General features: G+C 43.0%; 2 protein-coding genes across 4 annotated transcripts in view; one reads left to right on the plus strand and one right to left on the minus strand.

The window, feature by feature from the left end:
• The window catches only part of wdr95 (WD40 repeat domain 95), a 24,269-nt gene continuing 1,788 nt past the window's right edge, over window positions 1-22,481 (plus strand). Inside the window, exons 1-33 of the mRNA XM_076977303.1 lie at window positions 1-9; window positions 484-561; window positions 676-736; window positions 1,268-1,385; window positions 1,739-2,000; window positions 5,153-5,206; window positions 5,305-5,376; window positions 5,572-5,637; window positions 6,179-6,409; window positions 6,741-6,826; window positions 7,277-7,369; window positions 7,606-7,651; window positions 7,748-7,794; window positions 8,209-8,326; window positions 8,464-8,533; window positions 9,155-9,395; window positions 11,082-11,187; window positions 11,694-11,845; window positions 12,360-12,462; window positions 13,115-13,221; window positions 13,340-13,419; window positions 13,604-13,658; window positions 13,859-13,904; window positions 14,759-14,818; window positions 15,030-15,192; window positions 15,543-15,641; window positions 16,056-16,114; window positions 16,218-16,356; window positions 16,457-16,496; window positions 16,589-16,677; window positions 16,837-17,015; window positions 17,200-17,297; window positions 17,417-17,627. Coding sequence (XP_076833418.1) covers window positions 1-9; window positions 484-561; window positions 676-736; window positions 1,268-1,385; window positions 1,739-2,000; window positions 5,153-5,206; window positions 5,305-5,376; window positions 5,572-5,637; window positions 6,179-6,409; window positions 6,741-6,826; window positions 7,277-7,369; window positions 7,606-7,651; window positions 7,748-7,794; window positions 8,209-8,326; window positions 8,464-8,533; window positions 9,155-9,395; window positions 11,082-11,187; window positions 11,694-11,845; window positions 12,360-12,462; window positions 13,115-13,221; window positions 13,340-13,419; window positions 13,604-13,658; window positions 13,859-13,904; window positions 14,759-14,818; window positions 15,030-15,192; window positions 15,543-15,641; window positions 16,056-16,114; window positions 16,218-16,356; window positions 16,457-16,496; window positions 16,589-16,677; window positions 16,837-17,015; window positions 17,200-17,297; window positions 17,417-17,603 — 3,414 coding nt within the window. The 3' untranslated portion in view covers window positions 17,604-17,627. The remainder of the gene's footprint in view (window positions 10-483; window positions 562-675; window positions 737-1,267; window positions 1,386-1,738; window positions 2,001-5,152; window positions 5,207-5,304; window positions 5,377-5,571; window positions 5,638-6,178; window positions 6,410-6,740; window positions 6,827-7,276; window positions 7,370-7,605; window positions 7,652-7,747; window positions 7,795-8,208; window positions 8,327-8,463; window positions 8,534-9,154; window positions 9,396-11,081; window positions 11,188-11,693; window positions 11,846-12,359; window positions 12,463-13,114; window positions 13,222-13,339; window positions 13,420-13,603; window positions 13,659-13,858; window positions 13,905-14,758; window positions 14,819-15,029; window positions 15,193-15,542; window positions 15,642-16,055; window positions 16,115-16,217; window positions 16,357-16,456; window positions 16,497-16,588; window positions 16,678-16,836; window positions 17,016-17,199; window positions 17,298-17,416; window positions 17,628-22,481) is intronic.
• Window positions 17,946-22,481, minus strand: part of hsph1 (heat shock 105/110 protein 1) — a 13,069-nt gene continuing 8,533 nt past the window's right edge. For 2 of the 3 annotated variants that reach the window (XM_076976227.1, XM_076976228.1), the window contains exons 8-16: window positions 22,196-22,329; window positions 21,733-21,944; window positions 21,369-21,479; window positions 21,104-21,241; window positions 20,592-20,717; window positions 20,124-20,231; window positions 19,580-19,699; window positions 18,847-19,008; window positions 17,947-18,530 (exon numbers count right to left, since the gene is read on the minus strand). In XM_076976227.1, the coding sequence (XP_076832342.1) occupies window positions 18,369-18,530; window positions 18,847-19,008; window positions 19,580-19,699; window positions 20,124-20,231; window positions 20,592-20,717; window positions 21,104-21,241; window positions 21,369-21,479; window positions 21,733-21,944; window positions 22,196-22,329 (1,273 nt within the window). In that variant the 3' untranslated portion in view covers window positions 17,947-18,368. Of the gene's footprint in view, window positions 18,531-18,846; window positions 19,009-19,579; window positions 19,700-20,123; window positions 20,232-20,591; window positions 20,718-21,103; window positions 21,242-21,368; window positions 21,480-21,732; window positions 21,945-22,195; window positions 22,330-22,481 lie in introns of all 3 variants that reach the window. The other variant, XM_076976226.1, reaches the window with a different exon arrangement.

Below are 22,481 nucleotides of genomic sequence, written 5' to 3' on the forward strand. Positions count from 1 at the left end.
ATGGTTGGGGTAATCAGAATTATTCCACAGATGTGAAACCTATAGATTAGTAAATACCGAACCTCTGTGAAAACGTTGAGTACATAAGGTACATTGAGTACACGAGGTCTGTTTCCTTTTTTGAGATCGTTTGTAGTCTACAATTATAACACATTACTCTGAGCTAGGCAGTGTTCATATTGCTTTCAAAAGTTTCAGCACAGAGGGGGGCGCTGAACATCGTGTCGAGTGAGAGGTTTGAATAGCAGGTAACATGAACCTGAGGTGAGCAGAGGGCTGGTCTGTGTGCAACCATAGCGTCGGCGTAGCCTTCACTAAACACAAGCCAGGAACCCATGCAGAGCGAGACATTTCCTGGCGACCGGCTCATCCAAACTCCTCCAGCTATGTCGCTGGGAAGGAAAACTCGCTCCACCTCTGCTGGAGGGAAGATTGAAAGCGAAAATGTACCCAGGTATTTCTCTTTGCTGTGTGCCTTTGTAGCGCTTCTGTGCACACAAGGATTTCTCCAGGCAGGTGAGGTACTTTGGTGCGGTTTCCCAGCATCCCCTGCTGCACAAGGTAATTTGCTCTGCTGTGATGTCTCCTTTGCTTTAATCTCGGTGCAAGGACCAGAGTTAGCAGCACATCTGCATTCAGGCATTAGCAGGCCTTGTGTCTGCTCTCCTGTGTTAGGAGATTGTTTACCGTTGCCAGGAAGCGGTAGCAGACTGCGGCACCATGCAGGACGATGCTGGTGAAGTGATCTCTAACCGCATCGGCGCGTGTCCTTGAGGACTGATTAATTTGTGTTTTGACAAATGAGTATGAAGATTTTGGTGGACTTTCATTCAGTTAGCCTTGAAGCCCTGTGATCATTCGACAAGTAAATCTAATTTGGACTCTGCATAAATTCTCTTTGTCATTCTGCCACACTTAAATTAACTGAAATCGAGTTGCATTAAGTGTTAGGGCCCCAGAATTTATTGCTTTATTCATAACTGAAGACCACTAAACAAGCTCAACGTTTATATTTAAGTTTTGTTATATCTATTTACAAACTGGTTACCATGGAACACCATGGAATAACACAGTGTTCACCATAGGGCAATAATAATATAATAATAATCTTTATTGATATAGCACTTTTCTGCAGCACCATGAAAAAAACTGGTTGCAGGATACTTTTAAATCCTTTGTTATTGTGTAATGTTCTGCTTTGATGTTAAAACACTGAACTCAGTAGCCTACTGAGTTCTTTTTTTTATGTGTTACATAACATTTGTAGGTAAAGACCGTCTGGAACTGGCATTAATGGTGTCAGTGGGGCTGGGTATGGCGTTAGATGCTGGGTTGGGTCATCACACACTTTCTGGGTTTGCTAGTGGCGTAGTGCGTAAGGGATTGTGCTGCAGAGGTGAGGTTGGTGTGTGGTTTGCTGGGTTTGGATGGGAGACAAGGCTGGAGGTGCTGGGCTTAATAACACGTATGACAGGAGGTGCCCACCTGATGACCTGTGAGAAGAGCTCGTGATGTTGTGCTGGCTGGAATGATGACGAACAGGGCCTTATGTTCAGCTCTAACAGAGCTTTGTTGCCATCGGATATTCTTACATCATATCCTGTGTACGCATGCATGCAATACTACAAGCCGATAATGGTCTAAAGGACTGCGTATTATTTTCCACCAACCTGGCTACAGTGTGTAGGCTTACCTAAGTTTAAGATACACGTAGTACCGGCATCTTCCCCCTTTGCAGTATACTGACGGATCTAGCGCCTGTATCTGGAGCCGCTGGACACGTCCTGCAGAGACACCGGATTGCCGATGCAGGCTGGGCCAGAGGGTCCAACCCCAGGGAGGGGCGTCCCGACAGGAGCCCGAAGCCAGCGTGGCTGGAGAGGGAGCTCCTGAGGCCGGAACACCGCCGCCACTCCTTTCCTGCTGGGAACGGCGCGAGGCAGGGTAGCCACCCGCGCGTCACGTGCCCCCCACACGCCTGCACGCTCGCCAAGCTCAAGGTGAAGTTGCGTTTTTATGCTCTTATGTTCCTGTAGCACTGCTCTTTTTTATATAATAAAAGTATTGATTCAAAAGTCACGTAATCTATGCGCTTTCGGTAGCGCCACAAAGCAGCGTCGCCCATGCCGTTTCGTTTAGTGAGAAACATATTAGGTGCTGTAGAGAAGAACACCTGCTGTCGATGTAAGGTTATGTTTCCGGGACAACAGCTGGCCATGTTTATTTCATATGCCTTTATTTGTCCATACCCCTGAATACATGTTAAATAATTAAAATGTAATACTTCCTTAGCAGAACACAGTGCACACGTTATTTTGAATATATTGTAACCTGCAGCTTCTAAGCTGATATTTTGCTTTTGAGGTTTTTCTCTAGCTGATACCAAATATTCTTTTCTAACCCTAGTAATACAACTAATGAATTAAAGAAATTAATATTTTTAAAACAGTAAGCAATTCATCCCTTAGAATGGTTAGTCAGTAAAGGCTTGTAATTGTTATATTAATACAAGTTTGAAATGACATCAAACTGTAAGTATTTTGACAGTAATGTCAAACTGTATTTTGGCTACCACTAGCTCCTTGTTCAGGGTTTTGTATGTTTTTTAATGGTTCTAACCTCAAGGTGTCACTGGCGTGCTGAGTATGTGTTCTGTAGGTCAAACGAGCACTTTATTTTAACCCAACCTTCAAAGACTTCTTTCAACAATTCAACAGGGAGGCTACCCTAGGACAGATTGGGGGGTTCTGACAGAAATTATGTCTTGAACTTGTATGGATAGGTTTCTTTAATTCATTAGTTCACGGGCCTCTTGAGAGCCTGACCAGCTGGAGTTGGTTAATTGGAACAACTGGCACAATACATTTGCATTTTATTTTTTTAGGAGAATGCTTGACATCATTCCAGGTTGGTATCTTTCATAAGGCTAACCTGTTTATAGTAGAGGCAATTTGCCACTTGACTGCACTCTGAAATAGGTTTTAAAGTTACACTGAGTGTATTCTGTGGACATTTGAGTTCTTTCTTTTGGTGGTGTCATTCTCTTAACGATACCTCCCAGAACAATTGTTATAATACTGTATGTTGCATATGCTTTCCCCAGTGCAATTAGATTGTTAATTTGTATTTAATCAGAAGTGGCTGTTATGTTATATGTTTATGTTTGGTGTTGCTGTGTTTCTTTTATTCCTGTATTAATTTTACATGTATTCTGTTTCAGGTCAATATTGCAAATTAAGCCTTAGTTCCAGCTACTTTCAATATACTGTATATATTATAGAGTGATATGATATATATAATCAGCCAACAACCTTTTTTCAGGAAAATCTTGACTTATATGTTATGTCTACAGTCTGTGGTCATATAACACGACATTTTAAAGCTCTTTATTTGACAGAAGGACGCATGAGTATTAAAGGTGGTGTGAGGAGACCATATTGCCAGGGTGACACTGAGGAATTCATGATTAATCTTATCTTTAAGACAGTTATTAATTGGCATTGGTTTTCTCTATGGTCGTGATTTTTATTTTAATTACATGAGCAGTGTGACCTGTAGTGACAGATATATGAATGTTGGATGACCAGTATAGAACTGCTTTGGACATTTCAGTGTCAGTGGAAGCACTTAATACCCAGGAAGTCAATATAAAGCTTGTTGGTGTTTTATATTAAGTATATTGAGATGTTCACTGTGAACAGCAGTGCCTATGTGGACAATATTCTGACACCCTATAGCTGACTGTGTTCAACATGTTGGTCATTGTGGATTTGACCTCCATCTTGTGCCTGTTTTTTTTTTCCTTCTTTTTTATCTCTCAATTCCCACCTGACACTGAAGATGTTATTAGCTTTTTGATTCTGAGGACGTGGTTGGAGTACAGCTGCCTTTCCCCAAGGCGGGGACTTTGTGTCCTTTCTTTGTGAAAGCTGGATCAAGAAGTCTGAGGTGATTTAACCAGCCCACGTTCTTCTTTATCGTTACCAAACTGTATGAAACGTGAACTACGTTCACTTACATACTAAACACTGCAGCGGCGATGCTTCAGATGAGAGAAAGTAGCAGGTATAAATGAGGCGTGTGGCAGGGAAGCGGTGCGGTTTAATGCGATGAAATAATTCCTCTGCACTGATGCAAGAAGTTCAAAGGGCAAGAGTGATGACAGAAACAGCACATGTCCTGTGAGCCCTCTGACAGCACGTCGCTTCCAGTGTCACTGGAAATTAAATGTCAAATTATGCTTTCATTTCTTTTTTTGTTATTCCTGATAATTGAGAGTTTGATGTGGAATGGCGTATGTGGTTACACCACAGAGCCTTGCCATTTCACCAAATGCCACCGTCTGAACTCGAAAACACAACTACGTCTGCACATCTCATCACGGATCCACTGCGCTCACTACAGAGATATCACACTAGGGTCATAAACACCACGGCTAATCTTGACACGCAGGATTCGCTGTTGCAGTCTTCCTTTTCCGTCCAAATGTTTTTCACAGGTGAAAAGGAAAGTCACGTTGCTAAGGAACCGTGTTCAAGTGAAGAAAACGTAGCAACGGGAGCTCATGTTGTCTCAGGACCGTGTGCCGTTTCTTTTGTATTTAAGCTAGCAGCATGTTCTACCCACACCAGCAGACTTCATATCACACTTAATTTACACTCACGGCAGTCTCCTTGAAGTCTTCCAATTTAAAAATGTGTCCTATGTTTCTCTCCCCTTCATTCCTGTTTCTCGGCAGCGCTCAGAGTTCATTAACTGGCTGGTGAGAAGATACACGTTTGGTGTTCAAGTTTGAAGTGCACGTGTGCTTGGTAGTGCTCTGCCCCCACTCACCTTTGACTCGAAATAACTCGAGTAAAATAAATCTAAGCTCATTAATCCATGAATCCACAGGAATTGCAATGGTGCCTGAAATCAGAAACGAGACTTTCTGCATGAAGTGTGCGAAGAGCTTCTCCATGAGACATTGTGATATTAGTGGCATTCCATAAAATCTATAGTGATGAATTATCTTTTAGGGCCTTTATTTTGAACTCGGATAAACCCTTTAACAGTTGGTTAAAACATGGTGCATGTGCTGTTTGACAGTGCAACATAACATTAATCTGTGCAGCATAGTTAGAAAAACATAACAATACCTTCCTTGCAACAGATTGAGCAGAGGGTGTCCCTTGAAAATCTCAGGAAGTTGAAGTTAGCGTTTGAGGTAAGCAGTCAAACTATCACCACACTGTTGTAATGTGGCATTGCTGTAACAGAACCGTGGTTAATGTCTCATGAACTATGCAAAACTCTTTTGGGCAGGATTGTGAAAAGGCTGTGGACCTCACTCAGTTCTGTCACATCATTAAGAAGTGTTTGGGCCTAGGTGATATTGTAAGTCCCAATGCTAGCAGTCCAGCACTGGAGGGATATCTCCCGTCCAGACGTGCCTTAATCACCCTAGTCTGCTGAATTCCAGCACACTGTTTATGCATGCAGATGATTGAAGTGCTCGTTTAAAAATAGCCTTTGCGATTCATGAGCTGATGCAGTGACTGTTTCCCGCTGCTGCCTCTCTAAACATCACAGAACGATGCTCAGATTCAGGAGCTCTTCATGAAGATCGATTACTCTGGCCAAGGCAGCGTTAAATGGGTATGACAAACACAAAGCTTATTATACACCCTTCGCTCACGTAGGAAACCGAACATTTCATTTACTGCGCTATTGCGTATTCCCCACACACTTTCATAATTACCGAATCTGAAGCACTCTCGCAGCTGAAAAGGCGTGATAAGTTCAAATATTCCCCACTGAAAGAACACAGATGCAAAGCCCTCACAGCTGGGTGAGATGTAAACACAGCACACGTCTTGGTCCACTGCAGATATGCAAGAAAAAAAAAATCAATAAAAATTCAGATTTGTTTTACTGTTAAAAAGAGTTTTGAGGCATGAAAATAATAATAATAAAAAAACATAACCAGTAAGAAAATATATGCGGCCCAGTAAACCACTGCAAATATTTAAAAGGCCTACGCAAAACTGTTCATCTATGCTTGGTTTGTATGTCTCATGTATGCACATGGTTTCATCATGGGTGGTGAGGTTTGCTTGTATGCCCAGCCACAATCTAGTTGAATGTTAATTTGTAAGAATTTGACTCATGCCGTCACAACTGCCGTGTGTAAAACCAGGACCAGTTCTGCACATACATGCAGTTGGAGTACACAGAAAAGGAGGAGTCAGTGGCACGAGGCAAGAAGGTGGCGTTTGTGCTGCCAGCGACCATAAAAGCGCTGAGTCACGGTGAGCCGGTTCTGAGGATCCACCCAACTCCCGACAGGGCCATCGTGACAGTCAGGGAAGATGGAACTGTTAATTACTGGAGCTCCAAACTACAGCTGAGGAAGACCAAGAGTGTGTTTGTGAGTAGCCGTCTCCTTGAATCCATGAATGAAGACCTCGGTTATCATGAAGGACAGAGACAAATGTGACATTGGTTCTAAGGATCATGGTTATGTATGAGAAGAGTGGAAGAATACACACACACTGCAGGAGGAAGCTGCAGTTAAGTGTGTGTGTGTGTGTGTGTGTGTGTGTGTATTATAGGGTGTGTGTATATAATATATATATATATATATATATATATATATATATATATATATATATATATATATATATATATATATATATATATATATAAATTCCTTGATGTGTATTTACTGCATATTTTTGTATTGTTTGTCTTTTAACAAGCATGAAAGACCCATTGGGCGTAAGCCAAAGTGGGCCACTGACTTCATCACAATGCCCCAGTACAACAAGCTCCTCATTGGGACGGGGTGAGTCGACTTAACAAAATAATGTTGCAGGCCACTCGTCCCCACCTCCAGTTCTCAGGTTTGCCTGAATGTCTTTGGCATTGGTGCATTCCTATAAATCTCAGGCCTGATTCCTTGCTCTGAGGGTAAACAGCTGAGCAGTGATGTTTGGGAGGGTGGCGGTTGTTAGCTGATTGGTCAGACTCAGAAAACTGTCAGTAAATGCCTCATTTGTCTCGAAGCAGCACTTCCTAAGGATGGGGAAGACTTAACGGGCAAGCCCAGAAGACATTTAATTGCCTCAAATGTGGCTGAACAGAGATTGATGATATTTGCCCATCTTGACTTTTCTGTCATCAATTGATGCTTCAGTGATCTATCTGCTTGAAGATGTCCTTAGAAAAGGCCCATTTATACGCAATACTCATCCATCTTTATGTGCTTCTCAAGACAGTTTTTTTGGTTTCTCAGGGACAGAGAAATCCAGCTGTATGAGTTCTCTTCGCTGGAGCCTTACTGTCAGATAAACTGCCTGGAAACAGTGCCTCTGAAATTAGACTACTGGTGAGAACATGTTCAGAACCATTCACTTCATGAGACGATTCGTAGAAAAATACAGTGAGAGCCCAAGATAAAAATGTTACTGAAGCAGCTCTGGGCAATTTAAGGTCTCAGAATGTTGAAGTGTACAGTGTGCTAAACCCACGTAGTTTCCAACGATGAAGTTCCTGTCCGTCTGAATGACCGCTCCCTGGGAGCCTTACCTTTCTGAGAGAGACCACATTCTTCTCTCTCCACAGCTACACTGGTCCTGATGAATGTGCCATTGTGTTTGGTGATGCTCAGGTAATGTAAACCAACCTTCTGGTTGCAACTCTATGTGGATGGGCAGGGAACTTCATGGCATTAGTCTGATTAATTATGAGGCTTTTGACATCCTAGGGCTGTGTGAATATCATATTAATGACATCGGTGGGGGAGACACTGAGGTAAACAAGCTTTTTAATGATTCTCATTTTCCTTCTGCCTCGTTTGGAAGCTAAATGACAAAAAACTATTCATGCGTGTACGTTTCATATTTTCATGAACGAATATCTGAAATATAACACTGACACAGATCAGTAGAGTAACAGCACATGCATGGATTCACATATGGAAAAACATTAAACGTCAAGCACTATAGTCACGACTTCTCTGCATGTTCGGAGTAAAATGAGATCTCTAATTACACTCCAATACATATGCAGCCGAGACCAGTGCAATGTGCTGTCAGTGAGTTCTCTTTGGGTTCAAATATTAAACAAATTAAAAGCCTTGGTGAGTTATATTTGTCTTGCCATAAGGTGGAATGTGATTAATTCCTCTTTTACTTAAAGGCGCTTAAAAAATACATTTATCTGTAGGTTGTGGAAGAAGTTTCCAAAGGTGGAAGATGTGCCCAGCGTTGGCTTTGACCATGCGATGCAGTCCCCAAATGTGACATATATTAGTTGGAAAGTTCACCAGGACTGGATAACAAAGGTTACACACATTTCTTTCCTAAATCATTTTTATAATTATATTGAAATTGGGTTCTATTGAAATTATATTGAATGTGGCACCTTCATGTGCTTTAAAGACACTAGAGTGAGAGTCCCTCGTACATGCTGTTATTTCAGGTGAAATATATCCAGAGTATTCCTGCCATTGTGTCCACATCAAACCACGAAGCCTCTGCCCTTGTTATTGGTAAGATACAGATGATCCTCTCTCCGTTCCATTAGACAGGAAGCACTTTTGTATCGAGTGGTCTGGCACAATCAATCAAGAACAAAAGATCTCTTCTGCTTCTGCTTCACCAAACAGAGGCAAAGCGATAATTATATTCTTTTTTCTCTCATTAAAAGCTGGAAATAGTGCAGATCTGTGGTCTCCCCTTAGAGGAAAGGTCTGCAGTGCAGACTAGAGGGAGAACAGCTATTTATCCAGCATATTTACTAGCAACAGAGGAATCTGTCAAAGCCTTCAATGTAATGAAATTCCAGTTAATGTGATTTGAATAGCATGCCGTGATCCAAGAGGCAATGGAGAAAGGGCTATGAGTCATCTATCAGCTGGTGGTGTGTGTGTGTTGTCTGCGTGTGTCTGCATGTGTGTGTGTGTGTGTGTGTGTGTGTGTGAGAGAGAGAGAGAGAGAGAGAGAGAGAGAGAGAGAGAGAGAGAGAGAGAGAGAGAGAGAGAGTGTTTTAATGTATGGGGTAATGCATTTGTCTGTGTTTAACAATGCTCACACTGAAAGAATATTTAATTATATTATATATAATGTTTATTTGTATTTCCTGAATCACAACACGTGATGTCTGCTGCAAGGCTGCATACATCCGTCCACCAACATCGAGCAGCAGATGAGGGAGATGAAGGTAGCGTGTCGTGAGGGCGGACCCAAGAGAGTCCCCGCCGGCCTCGCCAGCCCTCAGAGGGCAGCCTACGACCAGACCGTCTTCTCTATTTACAAAGGGGCCATGACCTTTGACCTCTGTAAGAAGCTTAACCTGCTGGTGACTGGAGGCATGGACAAGCTGATACGCATGTGGAATCCTTACGTTCCTGGGTAAAAAAAATGTTCTTATTTTTTTGTTTTGTGAATTTTAATGCTCTTCTCACACCGTTTTGTTAACATGTACAGTGAAGTAAGAGCACAGTGGTGTCAGGTTTGCTGTCCTCATACTGCGGTAAAGTGTTCGTTTGTGCATGAAAAAACAACTCGACAGCAGAGCTGTTGGGTCCCCAGAATGCAACATGTGTAAGGAGGACTTGTATCTCAACAAGAATGCACACACGCCCCCTCTCTCTCTCTCTCTCTCTCTCTCACACACACACACACACACACACACACACACACACACACACTTCGAACTAATCATCTGTGCTTGAACCTCGAAAGACTGGGGTAAAACAACAGACAGAGAAGAGTGTGCAGGCTAGAGATGAGACCCAGCCTACCACAAAGAGGAGAAATCCCCAGCATGACTTTAAGGAGAGATTTATACAACTCGAAAAACCACTAATAAATCCTGAGAGGAGAAAGACAAAAAGAAACCACACTTTTAAAAGTCACAGGGATGTTCCTTTGCTGTCCAGTGACTTACATACTTCCTATTTGTTTTGGACCTCCACAGGTTCTGTCAGCATGTGTTTCCACTTGTTCTTGTAATAACCATTTCCCCAATGCTCAGTATAAAGTGAAGCTGTTGACAGTCAAATAGCTGTACTGCATAAATAAGTTCCAATTTGGCAGTGAGGACAACAGAAATATTACTATAACATCAGATAAAAGTTCTCTTATATTTCTATTGTATTTATCTTACACTATGACCTCCCAAACTGTTTATATTTAACAGGAAATGTATTGTGCACTTTGGGCTTCTTAGAAAAACACTGACTGAACATGATGGCAGAATCTGAGATGCTGGTGTTGTATGATAGGACAGGGGTATGTGGGGAGGACAGGCTCCTTTTTATCTCTGTGTTTCTGGAAAATATTGTTAATATATCTGTGACTAGCACATTCTTGAGCAGACGGCAGTGTATTTAATGGTCTGCTGGTGCTGTAAGGAGCTGGAGGCAGAATGATAGTACGAAGCACGGTAGTCTGTGTGTGTGTGTGTGTGTGTGTGTGTGTGTGTGTGTGTGTGTGTGTGTGTGTGTGTGTGAGTGTGTGATGATCTCTATGTGTGTGTGATGATCTGTGTGTGTGTGTGTGTGTGTGTGTGTGTGTGTGTGTGTATGTATGTGTGTGTGTGTGTGATGATCTCTATGTGTGTGTGATGATCTGTGTGTGTGTGTGTGTGTGTGTGTGTGTGTGTGTGTTGTGTGGTGATCTGTGCGATGATCTGTGTGTATGTGATGATCTGTGTGTGTGTGTGTGTGTGTGTGTGATGATGATCTGTGTGTCTGTGTGATGATCTGTGTGTGTGATGATCTGTCTGTGTGTGTGTGTGTGTGTGTGTGTGTGTGATGATGATCTGTGTGTCTGTGTGATGATCTGTGTGTGTGTGTGTGTGTGTGTGTGTGTGAGATGATCTGTGTGTCTGTGTGTGTGATGACCTGTGTGTGTGTGTGTGTGTGTGTGTGTGTGTGTGCGTGTGATGATCTGTGTGTGTGTGTGTGTGTGTGTGTGTGTGTGCGTGTGATGATCTGTGTGTCTGTGTGTGTGTGTGTGTGTGTGTGTGTGTGTGTGTGTGTGTGTGTGATGATCTGTGTGTGTGGCGCTGTGCTGGTGTTCTGCTCATGACAGGAGACCCACAGGGATTCTGAAAGGTCACTCTGCTCCCATCGTCTACCTCTGCATCTCCGCAGACGAAGGACGCGTTTTCTCTGTCTCCACTGACAACTCCGCCAGGGTGAGTAAAGTGCTCACTTCATAACGGCGGAGAGTGAGGAGACTGCAGGGTGCTGAGAAGAAACGCAAGTGAAGGGGAAGCTTCTCTTTCTCTGGGCAGATCTGAAATGCTTAACCTGCAGATGAAAACTGATTTCAGTAACTCCCACAGGAGAGCACTGGCGAGACTTCCCTGAAATCCAGTAATCCATACTGGAAATATCAAGTAGTGACAAACTTTGCAGTACTGACATGCAAAATACATTTAATAAAAACCAGAAGGATATAAAATTAAACATCACACTCCGATAAGACATTACATTTTACATACTCCAAAAAAACAGAACTAACATAGACAGTAAAAATCTCAGTTATGTCTTTAAATTTTTTTTTATATATACTACAAGTGCGCCATTTTTTCCAATAAATATACCAGACTAATAAAGGGTGAAAAAATAGGTTTTAATGACATGGGGATTCCGGGATTTGTCTGAAACAGGAAGACTGCTCGTCGCTTGTCCTTTCCAGATCTGGGACGTGCAGGATCAGTGTTGCATGTTCACGGCTCACCCGAAGGCCAGCCTGTTGCGCGGGGTCGTGGCGGCCTGCCTGTACTCATCGTCAGTGAGGGGGCTGTACGTGGCCTCAGACGCCCTCGCCCTGCTGCCCCTCAAAAGCAGGTAGGCCACTGACCAATCACCACGCTTCTCCCATCTACAGCAGGTCAAGCTGCTCCACAAAACGTACAGTAACGTTTTGGGGATAAAACCCTCAGATTGGTGATGGCATGCATTGGTTAGTGTGATGGTGACCGTCATTTAGCAGGGTGAATGAATGTATTATCTGGCTACTGGGCCAATGAGCTGGTTCTTTGGTCTGGTGTTTTTGCTACTTTGACACCTCCAGTTTGTGGCCCTCAACATTCACACTTAGTGGATATGTAGTATTTTTGATAGAGATTCATTAATTACAATTTTTATGTGCATTACAGACACGCGTAGTCAGGTCAGAAAGCGTTATCTGCCTACATCTGTTAGAAATCAAGTGAAAAATAGAACATTATAAAAACAGAACTTTCTGGTGTCAGCACGGTTCTTCCATTTAATCCCGACTGTAGGAGCTGAATTTGTCGTGAACTTCACAGGCGGCTAATGTCCTTCCTCACGCTCGTGTTTCTCTGCTCCTGCGTCCCAGAGCATCGGTCCAGGGTCTCTCCATCAGGTCCCACAAGGAAGCGGTGATGTGCTGCGGCTACAGCCAAGCGTTCCGGCAGGTGGTGAGCTGCACGGAGGGCTCGGTAGGTGGAGGACGGCTGGGAGCTTCACCCGTCATGGAGAGCCCCTACGGAAATGAAGTGCTGCTACCCTGCATGTTACGTGCACCTCGATAGATCTCCCAAGCTTAATCCTCTGCCCCTGGGGGCCACGGGGCCCATTAATACTCACTAATCATCCACTGATGTACTGATCATCCACACTTGTGGTCTCACGACTCATGTGCAAAATTGGCTCTGAGTAAAATGCCAAATAAAAAAATAATCTACCTGCTTTAATTTTATTCTAAACCTATTAGAGTCTAGAGGCTTAGAGACTAATTTAGAGGTGGATCGATCAGGCTCAGAAAGTTTATTCCAGCCGCCTTGATTTGCTAATTAGCTGAAGTCAGCAGCAGCGTTCAGTGAAATCGATTAATTCAAAATCATGGCATGACTTGTACTTTTTGAACTTAATCTTATAGCCCTCTGGCCTGAGTTAGCTAACTTTAGGCAGTGTAGACATGTGGAAGCTTTCTTCAGTGGGTGTTTTTGTTGCTTGAAAGCAATCACAGCTGTATATCAGGTGCCAATATCAGGTTGTGCAAAAACATGTGCCTCATTTGTCTTTCAACTAATAAGATATTTATGATATCAGCAACCTGTGAGTTTTAAGTTATGGATCACTTTGTTTCAGGTAATTAAAGTCTGGGATGTGGATACAGGTGCTCAGGTGTTTGAGTACGGAGGTGCACATGGACAATCCGCCATAACCTGCATGACGTTTGATCCTAAAGGAAGAAGGTGTGATTAGACATCATGGTCATATGTATTAATGTAGCATTGAAGCTATGATGCATGTGAGTAATAAAATCACCTTTCGTCTTCTTTCTATCCATTTTCTTTTATAATTGTTTTATAGACTTGTAACAGGCGGAAGAGATGGCTGTCTTAAAATCTGGAATTTCAACAATGGCCACTGCCTGAAGACCTTCAGTCGAGGTCTAGTAGAATTACTCCCAGATCTGTCATGGTGCATTTTTCTCTAGCGCTGGCCTGCACATCAGTAATGCCCAATAGATTTTCCCCATGCGGTGGAGATAACATTATTTGCAGTTATGCTTCAGGAAGAGGCGCTCTCATCTTAATGCAAATTATGCCTGAAGAGGCTGTGTGTTCTCTGCAGAGGGTGTAGCCGAGGAGATCTGTGACTGCTCCTATTTGCAAGTGCACAGAAACTCGTGAGTCAGTGCCTCCGTCACGTAGCACAGTCTGGATTGTGTGAGGAGATGCATTCCTTCCTTTGTTAGTTCACACAGTTTAGTCACTCCTTAGTCTTCCAGTCGCTCTTCTAGTGTTTGTTTATTTTTTATTTACCGTTTTAGTGATGTGTTTCACCACATTTTCAGTTGGCTTATTTTGTCAGTTTTGTTTTCGGCAGGTTCGTGATGTCCGTCGGCTGGGGCCGGAGGATTGACGTTTACCTAGTGAGTATAAAGGCGTGAGATGCGCTAGCATTCAGCTTCCGCCTGCTCACGTTTCATAGCCACATGATTCCCCAGATGGCTCTCATCAAAGCGGATGACTGGCGTGACCCGGTTCCCCACCGTACTCTCCCCCTCATCTCTGCCCAGCCGACTTCCATGACTCTTTTGCCGCATCTCTTCCATTGCAAATATCGAGAGCTCCCCGTCGTCATCTGAGAGTGAGATGTTGAATTATTCAAGGCCCTTGAGAAGACTTCACTAAACAACTCCCTCTAACCAAAAAAAAAAAAAAAAACAAATCTGAAAGGGAAACTCAGATGTTTAGACGAGAGTCTGATAATGTTGAAGAGTGAGACTGATAATGTTGAAGAGTGAGTCTGATGATGTTGAAGAGTGAGTCTGATAATGTTGTTTCATAGTTGCCTAGTATCTTTTACAGCAAATAGTATCTTTTACAGCAAATATCTTAAATGTTGCCCTGGTAACCAAAACTTTTATTTTCTTGTCATCACTAGTGGTTCTTAAAAAAAATGTTTAGGTGTTCTTAAAAAAAATGTTCAGATTTACACAGCACTTAGAAAAAAAGGTCTATATTTGCTTTATATTCTCAGTATGCTCTAGCACATGAAGATGAAAACAGGTTTGAGTGATGAAGCTATCAATCAAAAAATACTTATTTTTACACAGTAATATGACAGATAGTTTGAAATGTATGAGCTGTGAACATCTGTGCAGTATACTGACTTTATGCAGTTTATATAGTTTATATAGATGATATAGTTTATATTGACGTAATTCTTGTAATTGGTTTATTTGATTGTTTTTGTGGGTTTTGGTTTCCTTGTTTCTCTAAGGACACACCACAGGATTCTCGGCATGTTCAGAGGCCCCAGCCCTCATGGCAGGATGATATAGTAAAGTGCATGTTCACAACACACACACACACACACACACACACACACACACACACACACACACACACACACACACACACACACACACAAATTTCTCTCTCTTTCTCTCTCTCTCTCTCTCTCTCCCTCTCTCTCTCTCACACACACACCCACACTCTCTCTCTCACACATATATGTGTGTGTGTGTGTTGTTATTGTCTCTTCACCTCAGAGGGGAGGACACAGAGATGACATCCTTTGCATTGCACAGTGTCCCCCCTATCTGCTCGCCACCAGCAGCTATGATGGAGAAATCATCGTGTGGAATCATGTGTCTGGACACATCCAGTGTCGCTTTCTAACACCTCTGCCTCCACAGACAGATGAAGCTCAGGGTACCTTGGTGTTTTATGTAGTTATTTGTGTTCGTTGATTTATTTAAATGATTTAAATTATGGTTTATACTTTTTCATATAGCGAGCTCCATGACACAGGATTCTAATTTAAAAAATGTCCAGCATACAAAATTAAATGAAAAAGCAATTTCAAAACAATGAAAACAACAGTTAAACAACATTTTAAAAGAAAATAACAATAAATAAAAAAGGAAAAGAACCCAAGACAAAAAAACAGTTCCCTTAGTTTCTCATGGCGTTCTCCCTGGTACATTAAACACACCAGGCTGTGTTGAGTTGCTCTGTGATTCTACCTGATTCATCTTGATTTGTTGTTGATTGTGATCCAGTAGTGGACAGAAGTGTCCTCAGTCTCGTGTTCTTACGGACCCGGGCATTAGACGCAGCGTCCACCACGATGGCTTCTCTCTTGTCTTCTGGACCCCAAGGTGAATTTTACTTTGGTACCTTTAAGGTTAATGATAACATGCAGGCCAGTTAAAAATATGTGGCAGTTACATAATCAAATCATATTAAAGAACTTTCATTTCCCAGTAGTGCCATGGGGAATTAAATCTTGTGTATTGCACCTGCATTGTGTTTATTATGAATGAATGTTTATGTTCATATTATCACTTTCTGTAAGACAAAATAATTTTGCATTTTCAATATATTGAAAACATAACCCATTGGGTAAGGTGTACACCACTGCACACAAAACCTGTTTTACAGAATGAATTATTGATGTGGAGTTTGTGTTAGTGTTTTAAAAAACAAGAATAAACTTTTGACATAAGATAAACTTCTGGAAGTACTGACAGGGAGTATTTGTTGTTCTGAACAACTTTATTCTTTCATCAAAGGTCATATCCACTTCTGGAATGTGCAGAACGGGGGGAAATTCTTTATGTCTTTTAAGGCGGTATGTGAGAAAGTCTCCTATACTCTCGTATGTCAAAGAGAGGACAGATTCGCCAAGGGCCTTATGTCAGTAAGTCAGAGGATTGTCTTTTTTCCACCCACAGTCTAGGTTCCAGCAGGAGATCACAGAGTTAGCTGTCACGCAGGATGATGGTCTGTTGTTTGCCGCTGACCACATAGGGTACGTCTACGTTTATGACATCAAAGAATGTGGCCTCACCCTCGAAAAAAAGACGCCTGAAAGTAAGTCTAGGGCTTTTTGCTCTGGCTCCCTCAAATGTTGCAGCAAAATCATGACTTTGGATCGATTTCCTTCGGTTAACTTAAATCACTTTTGTTTCAGCCACAAACTTCTGGCGCGCACACATTAGCAGCGTATCGGGGTAGGCAGCTCGCCGTCGTCCTCGGTTCTGGTGGACTGTCCTTTTCTCTCAAATGCACTTCACTGCTTTGTCTCTCCGTGTTTCCCCTCAAGTTTGCAGCTGATCGAGAATGAGCAGGCCCTGGTCACCTGCTCTACAGACTGCACGGTGCGTCTTTGGACCACCAGTGGGGAGTTTATAGGTATATCTGATAGCTGGTCTTGATTTTTGACGTGAGTGTGAGCCAGCCATGTTCTGAAGTGTGAAGTCAATGTATTACATAAATAAAATCTTTAAAGATGAGTTTTAAAGTAATGTTTTTCTCACGCTAACATGCCATAACAGACATGTTACTACACAGGTACGTTTGGGCAGGAGGAGAGATGGAGTCTCCACATCGTATCATCCTGGAGGCATCCTGCCGTCCCCTATGAGATTCTTACAGACCCTCTGAGCATGCCCTCCTACTCCATACTAGACCGCAAGGAGATGTCGCCAGACACTCTCAGCTCTGCAAGGTCAGAGGACAGCAACACTGAGGTATCTAGGACATGGGATGCTACCAACAGAAGCTGTTAAGAAGTCTAAACCAGAGTTTCATTTTTATCATCTGTGTTATTATTACCGTTTTATCTCATATGACATTGCATGACAGCATTTCCTAGTGGTGCCACACATTTCTTGGCTAAACCATTGGACCATGGCTCTGGTGTTGTAATTGCAGTCAGATTCCCCCATCAAGGTCAAATTCCTTCCGTCAAGCATCAGTGACATGGATATCAAGGTGGAGCTTAACACCTTTCATCCTCATCCTGGAAAGCGGTGAGTCTGTCCTTCAGCCGTCAAAAAAAAAAACATTTATATTCCAGCAAGGTGACAACGTGACACAAGGCCCATGAATCTGTGGTAAGTAACTGGGTCCATTGTCACTGACTTTGCAGGCTCCGGCATGAAATATTCAAACATGCTAACAAGACTGTGAACCATGGAGGCCCAAAGGTCTACCACACTTTGAAGTGCTTCGATGTTATTGATGCCCCTTCCACATGCGAGAAGCCAGATCTCTCCCTGGCGGGGATCGATCCTTTCATAGCCAGCTCCGCGGACGAGAAACCCATAGGAATATAAATCACCGCTCCTGAGTCATGTATGGTAAGGAGTGTCTGGGCACCTTGCAAACTACTTAAGTAGCCCAAAGATCATAACATTGACTTCCGGTTCTTTCATAGCTAACTCTGTTCAATTGGGTTATTATTATTTTTTTTATGCAATGCTCAGATCAAAGCAGGCTTCTCCAAACTGTAATAAATACTGAATGCCTGATGGATTTATTCACTGAGTGGGAGCCATATGTCTTACCTTATACAAGGATGTTAAAAAAAAAAAAAAAAAACCCAAAAAACCACACACTCCAGAACGTGACAAAGTTCCTACTTTCAGGTGCAGTTCAGCGTTAATAATTTAAATAAAAGGAAATATTACTGAGCAGCTTATTTTATTTCTGTTTGTAGTGGAACGTGCATTTGGGTTTGTGAAATCCTCAAGATTACAATGAACATGTGTGATTAAATCTTCAACCAAAAAAAAATAATAAAAAATCACCAATGTTTGACAAAATTTCTCATAAATGTACATAGTTAAGCATCTCCTCAGCTTTCCAAATGTAAAGCAAATGAATATATAAAGGCAAATGCAAAACGTTAATAATAATTTAAGAAAAATTGCAGACAGCACAAAAACAGCAGAGTAATGGCCCATGTACTGCCGTATGAACACATTATAGGAATAGAACCAAGACTACCGGTGACAAACATTCACGTTCGAAAGACAAGACGTGAAAATCACGTGTGCTTCTACGAGCATGTTCGTTCCTTCACAGCCCACTCCGTTTCATCAGCTACAGTCCTCCACATTCTGTAAAATATCATCGTACTCCATGGTGACACTGTCTGGACTCTTCTTGCTGTTATGGTCCACTTGCATGATGTCCTCATCCGGGGAGTCCACTCGTGGCTTGGGCTTGGAGACCACCTCCTCACATACATTCACCAGAGTCTGTTACAAATAAAGTATAAAAATACTTGCATATTCTAGGTAATCCAAGTGATGTTTGGCAGGTTTTCATAGATGATTTAATTACCGCTGTATGTAACAGAAAATTCATGAGCGCTGTCGCTCTTTCCAAATGGTTCTACACTCTTTCCAGTTTGTGTTTCCAGCCTAGAGCACACTCCAAGAAGCACTAACAATCTTTGGCTTTGAAAATGAAGCCAGTAAGAGGATGCAGGACACTGGACAGCTACCAAAGTCAGTTATGAACGTGAAACTTGTGCCGTGTGGCCAACTGCATGCTGGGAGATCTACAACTTGCCTGCAGCTTCTCATAGATCTGTGTGCTGTGCACTGCGGGCTGGTCCTCCGGGTTCAGGATCTCCTGACAGTGCTTCATAGTGGTCAGCCAGTCGTGCGTGGCCTTCACACACACCCTCAGCTTCTCCATGTCTGGCTCATCGATGTGGCTGTAGTTCTCACTCTGCGGCACAGGAACAGACGTGGCGTCTGACAGGTGTTTGTACAGGTGTTTGTACCTTCGCCGGGGTGCGGCTACGTCACTACGACTCCTTTTTTTCATTTGAGCAATGGTTTATATAATTTATTGCGGCTATGACAAACGAGAAGGCAGCCAGTAGTCATGATCAGCTCAGAACTAGGTAGACTGTGATGGTATGTGCAGGCTGCTCTATGCGCCCACGCTAACTGTACAAAAACAAAAAAGGGATGATGGGTGGAGCAGAAAAAGGGCTGAAATCGATGCTCGTGATGTGGTTTTACTGACACTAAATCAGTTGCCAGGACTCAAAGTTAAGGATCATATCTGAGCCAACGGCATGTTAAGTGCCACAGTAAAAAAAAAAATGGAAAGAAAAAGTTGTGAGAAAAGGTCACACAGCACTGTAAAATATTAAACACCAGAGTGTTTTTGTTTGTGGCTCATCAAAAGCAACTGAAGTTGCAATTTCTCAGCTCAGCAACTCGGGAGAGAGCTACGTTAACAGTGCACAGCACAGGAGGTAGCAGCGCGAATGCCAACACTGCCGTCTCACCCCGTTTGCAAAGTCCTCCATGACCGCCTTGTATTTGTGTATCTTGGCTGCGAGTTCCTCAAACATCTTGGGTCTCTTCACAGACTCCTGGTATCTGTCTTTTACAGGCAGACCAAGTTTCTGTCAGGCAGAGAACAACACAGCTTTATGTCTCCGAACTTCTGTAGTTATACAAACAAACTCGAGTTGGGCTCCCAGTGTATGGCAACCAATTAGCAAGCGGCGCTGGTCTGGAGCTGCCGAGGGATTACGGGAGCTTAGCGCAAAAACGGCTCCAGTCTGGAAACCATGGGGCACATGCCGTGCCAAGTTCAGCATGCTGTCAAAAAGCTACAAGTCAATTAAAACTCTACGCTGTGCTTACACTTCCAGCTAATGAGCATTCGCCGCTCTGCCTGTAAGACACCATCTCAGGATGATTTACTTCAAGGGGGCAAAGCAAATTAACTGGAGGTCTAAGAGACAAATTAGCTGCACATGTTTTAAGAGAGATGCAGTGAATACTAAGTAAACAGATGTGTTGATAAACGGGCAAATTACTCACATGAATTTCTGCCAGTTTGTGGAGATATGTCTGCATGTCTTGGTCTGCTCCTTCATCATACAGCCAGCTCTCTACGAGATCCAGAAGCTCAGTGAACTTCTGTTGGTCCTGGGGAGGAGGGGAGGATGAGATCCAATTTTTCATTAAAATAATCTACCTGGATTTAACCAGCAGATCTGAAATCCATCATGCTTTCTATAGCTGTCAAGAAGACCATTTATAACAGCCGACGTGAAGAGAAAAAAAAAAAAAAAAAAAAAAATACATTTGACTTCCTGAGCGAACCTGTTATGGTAATAAATGAACAAGGAGTCAGGCAGTACTTCAAAACTTGTGCTGTTATCATGAGCCCCCCCCCCCCCCCCCCCTGTTCAACTAGTAATAATACTGCATCCATTAAGCAAACGGATGTCTGTCATGCATGTACAGGCAGTGGAGTCTCTATCTGTAGTAGGCCTCTCAGCTCACGTCAGGACTCAGGAACGGCCGATAGGGACCCTCCAGTTTGTGACGATAGAAGTACACATTCTCCTCCACTGCGTTTTTGGCGTTGTTTCTCTCCTTCTCCTGTTGGTCTCGTTGGATCATTTGGTTCTGAGTGGGCAAGAGACAGAAAGAGAAAGTCAGCTTTCAGAAAGGAGAGAGAGAGAGAGACAGGTTTCAGAAAGGGAGGGAGGTAAATGGCCTGCCCTTCCCTACGGATTCCATCGGCCGCGTCGTGACAGTGCAAGTAATAAACGTTTGATTATCCTTAACCTTCTCCAGATAACGACATCGTTTCTTCAAGCTGCATTTCATTTCTTATCTAAGGCTTATGCAAGTGCGGCATCCATCGATACTGGAACGTTGAAAATCCTCTTTAAAGTTCAAAAGAACAGCAGCTGGCACAGAACGAGAACAGAATGTATGGCTGGGACTCGTGTCTTCAACAGCTCAGCAAAATGCAGGGAAACAGCATGAATGTTTAAAGCCAACACCACCTCAAGCCCTATGAAGGTGTTAAGGCAATCCTCGGTCAGCTGCGGCGTCTTTTTCTCCTCGATGGGCACCGCCACGTGTCTGATCTTCATCTTTGCCTTTTTGGCGTATGGGGGCTGACTGTTGGGATCTCCATTGGGCTGTCGGGAGAAATAAAAGCGTAAAAAAGGAAATAAAGGTGACGTAGGCACGTCATGCACACACAGGCGCCTACACGTATGCAAAAACAGTGTGTTAAGCTGCAAGTGAGAGACGCCGCTCACTTACAGCACGCAGTGCGTGAGCAAGATTGGGGTCTTTGTCCGAACAGGGACACTTGACTGTCGTCTGTTTGTCTAGCTGGACCTGGGCATGATCGTTTATCTCCTGTGTCTTGTCCTAGAATCACAGGCCCAGGCAGCTGACTGTACACCGTTGACTGAATACATTTACATTACGGCGCAGGATAAATCTCAACCAGTGTTACCCAGAAGCTTATTTGCTTTCTCTCAAATGTCCTCATGCAGGTCTGATAACCTTTAACCAAATTTAGGACTGAACTAAAGTAATTTAATTATTCTCCACAATTAGTTCCCTTGATTAAAAATAAGTCAAATTTTGTCATTCCACAAAGAAATCCAATAACTCATACCTGTGTCTCAGAATCATCCTGGCCATCCTGGATGATAACCTCTTCAGTGTCGTTTTCCCCGAGCTCTGCCTCAGTGTCCACAGAGCTGACCCTCATCACGACGGTGGCCGAAGTGACACTCATAACCCCGCTGCCATCTACCTGAACTTTGACCTTCACCTTCGTTTTCTCTCCTTTTTCCTGGGCTTGGACACACTGCACTTTATACTCCCCTAAGAAGCAGTGTGGGTGTATTATTGCGAGGCAGTATCGCTCACACATCTTGAGTTTTTCTACATTATATTTTATTGGCCTTTTCTAATGAATGGCTTTCATTTTTTTTGCATTTGACTCCCAATGGATTTTTCCCCCCATATCAAACGTCTACTACAGTTCAGGGCTTGTCTGGCTTAGGAACAAAGCAACTCGGGGGTGCTTTAAAATGAAAAACTTTTCCGTCCTTATATAATTGTGTGATTCTCACCAATCTTGGCCTCAGGGAACGGCAGAGATCCGGGATCCGAATAAAAGACTTCTAAAACAAAGGGTTTGTTCCTGTGGAACGTGATAACTTTGGAAGACGGCAAAGTCTCGTTCTTTCCAAATATCTCATGACACCTGGAGACAGAGAACAATTAGGGGTCCGGCTGAGCGCAGCACTCATTAAAATATACATTATATTCAAACAGACGTGCACACGGTTTACGTCCTCGCTCCAGATCTGAGCCTGGGTGTTTGTGGCGGGCGAGGCTGCGGGTGCAGCGTGTTGT

Source organism: Brachyhypopomus gauderio, chromosome 16, assembly GCF_052324685.1.
Source record: "Brachyhypopomus gauderio isolate BG-103 chromosome 16, BGAUD_0.2, whole genome shotgun sequence".
Classification (NCBI taxonomy): Eukaryota; Metazoa; Chordata; class Actinopteri; order Gymnotiformes; family Hypopomidae; genus Brachyhypopomus; species Brachyhypopomus gauderio.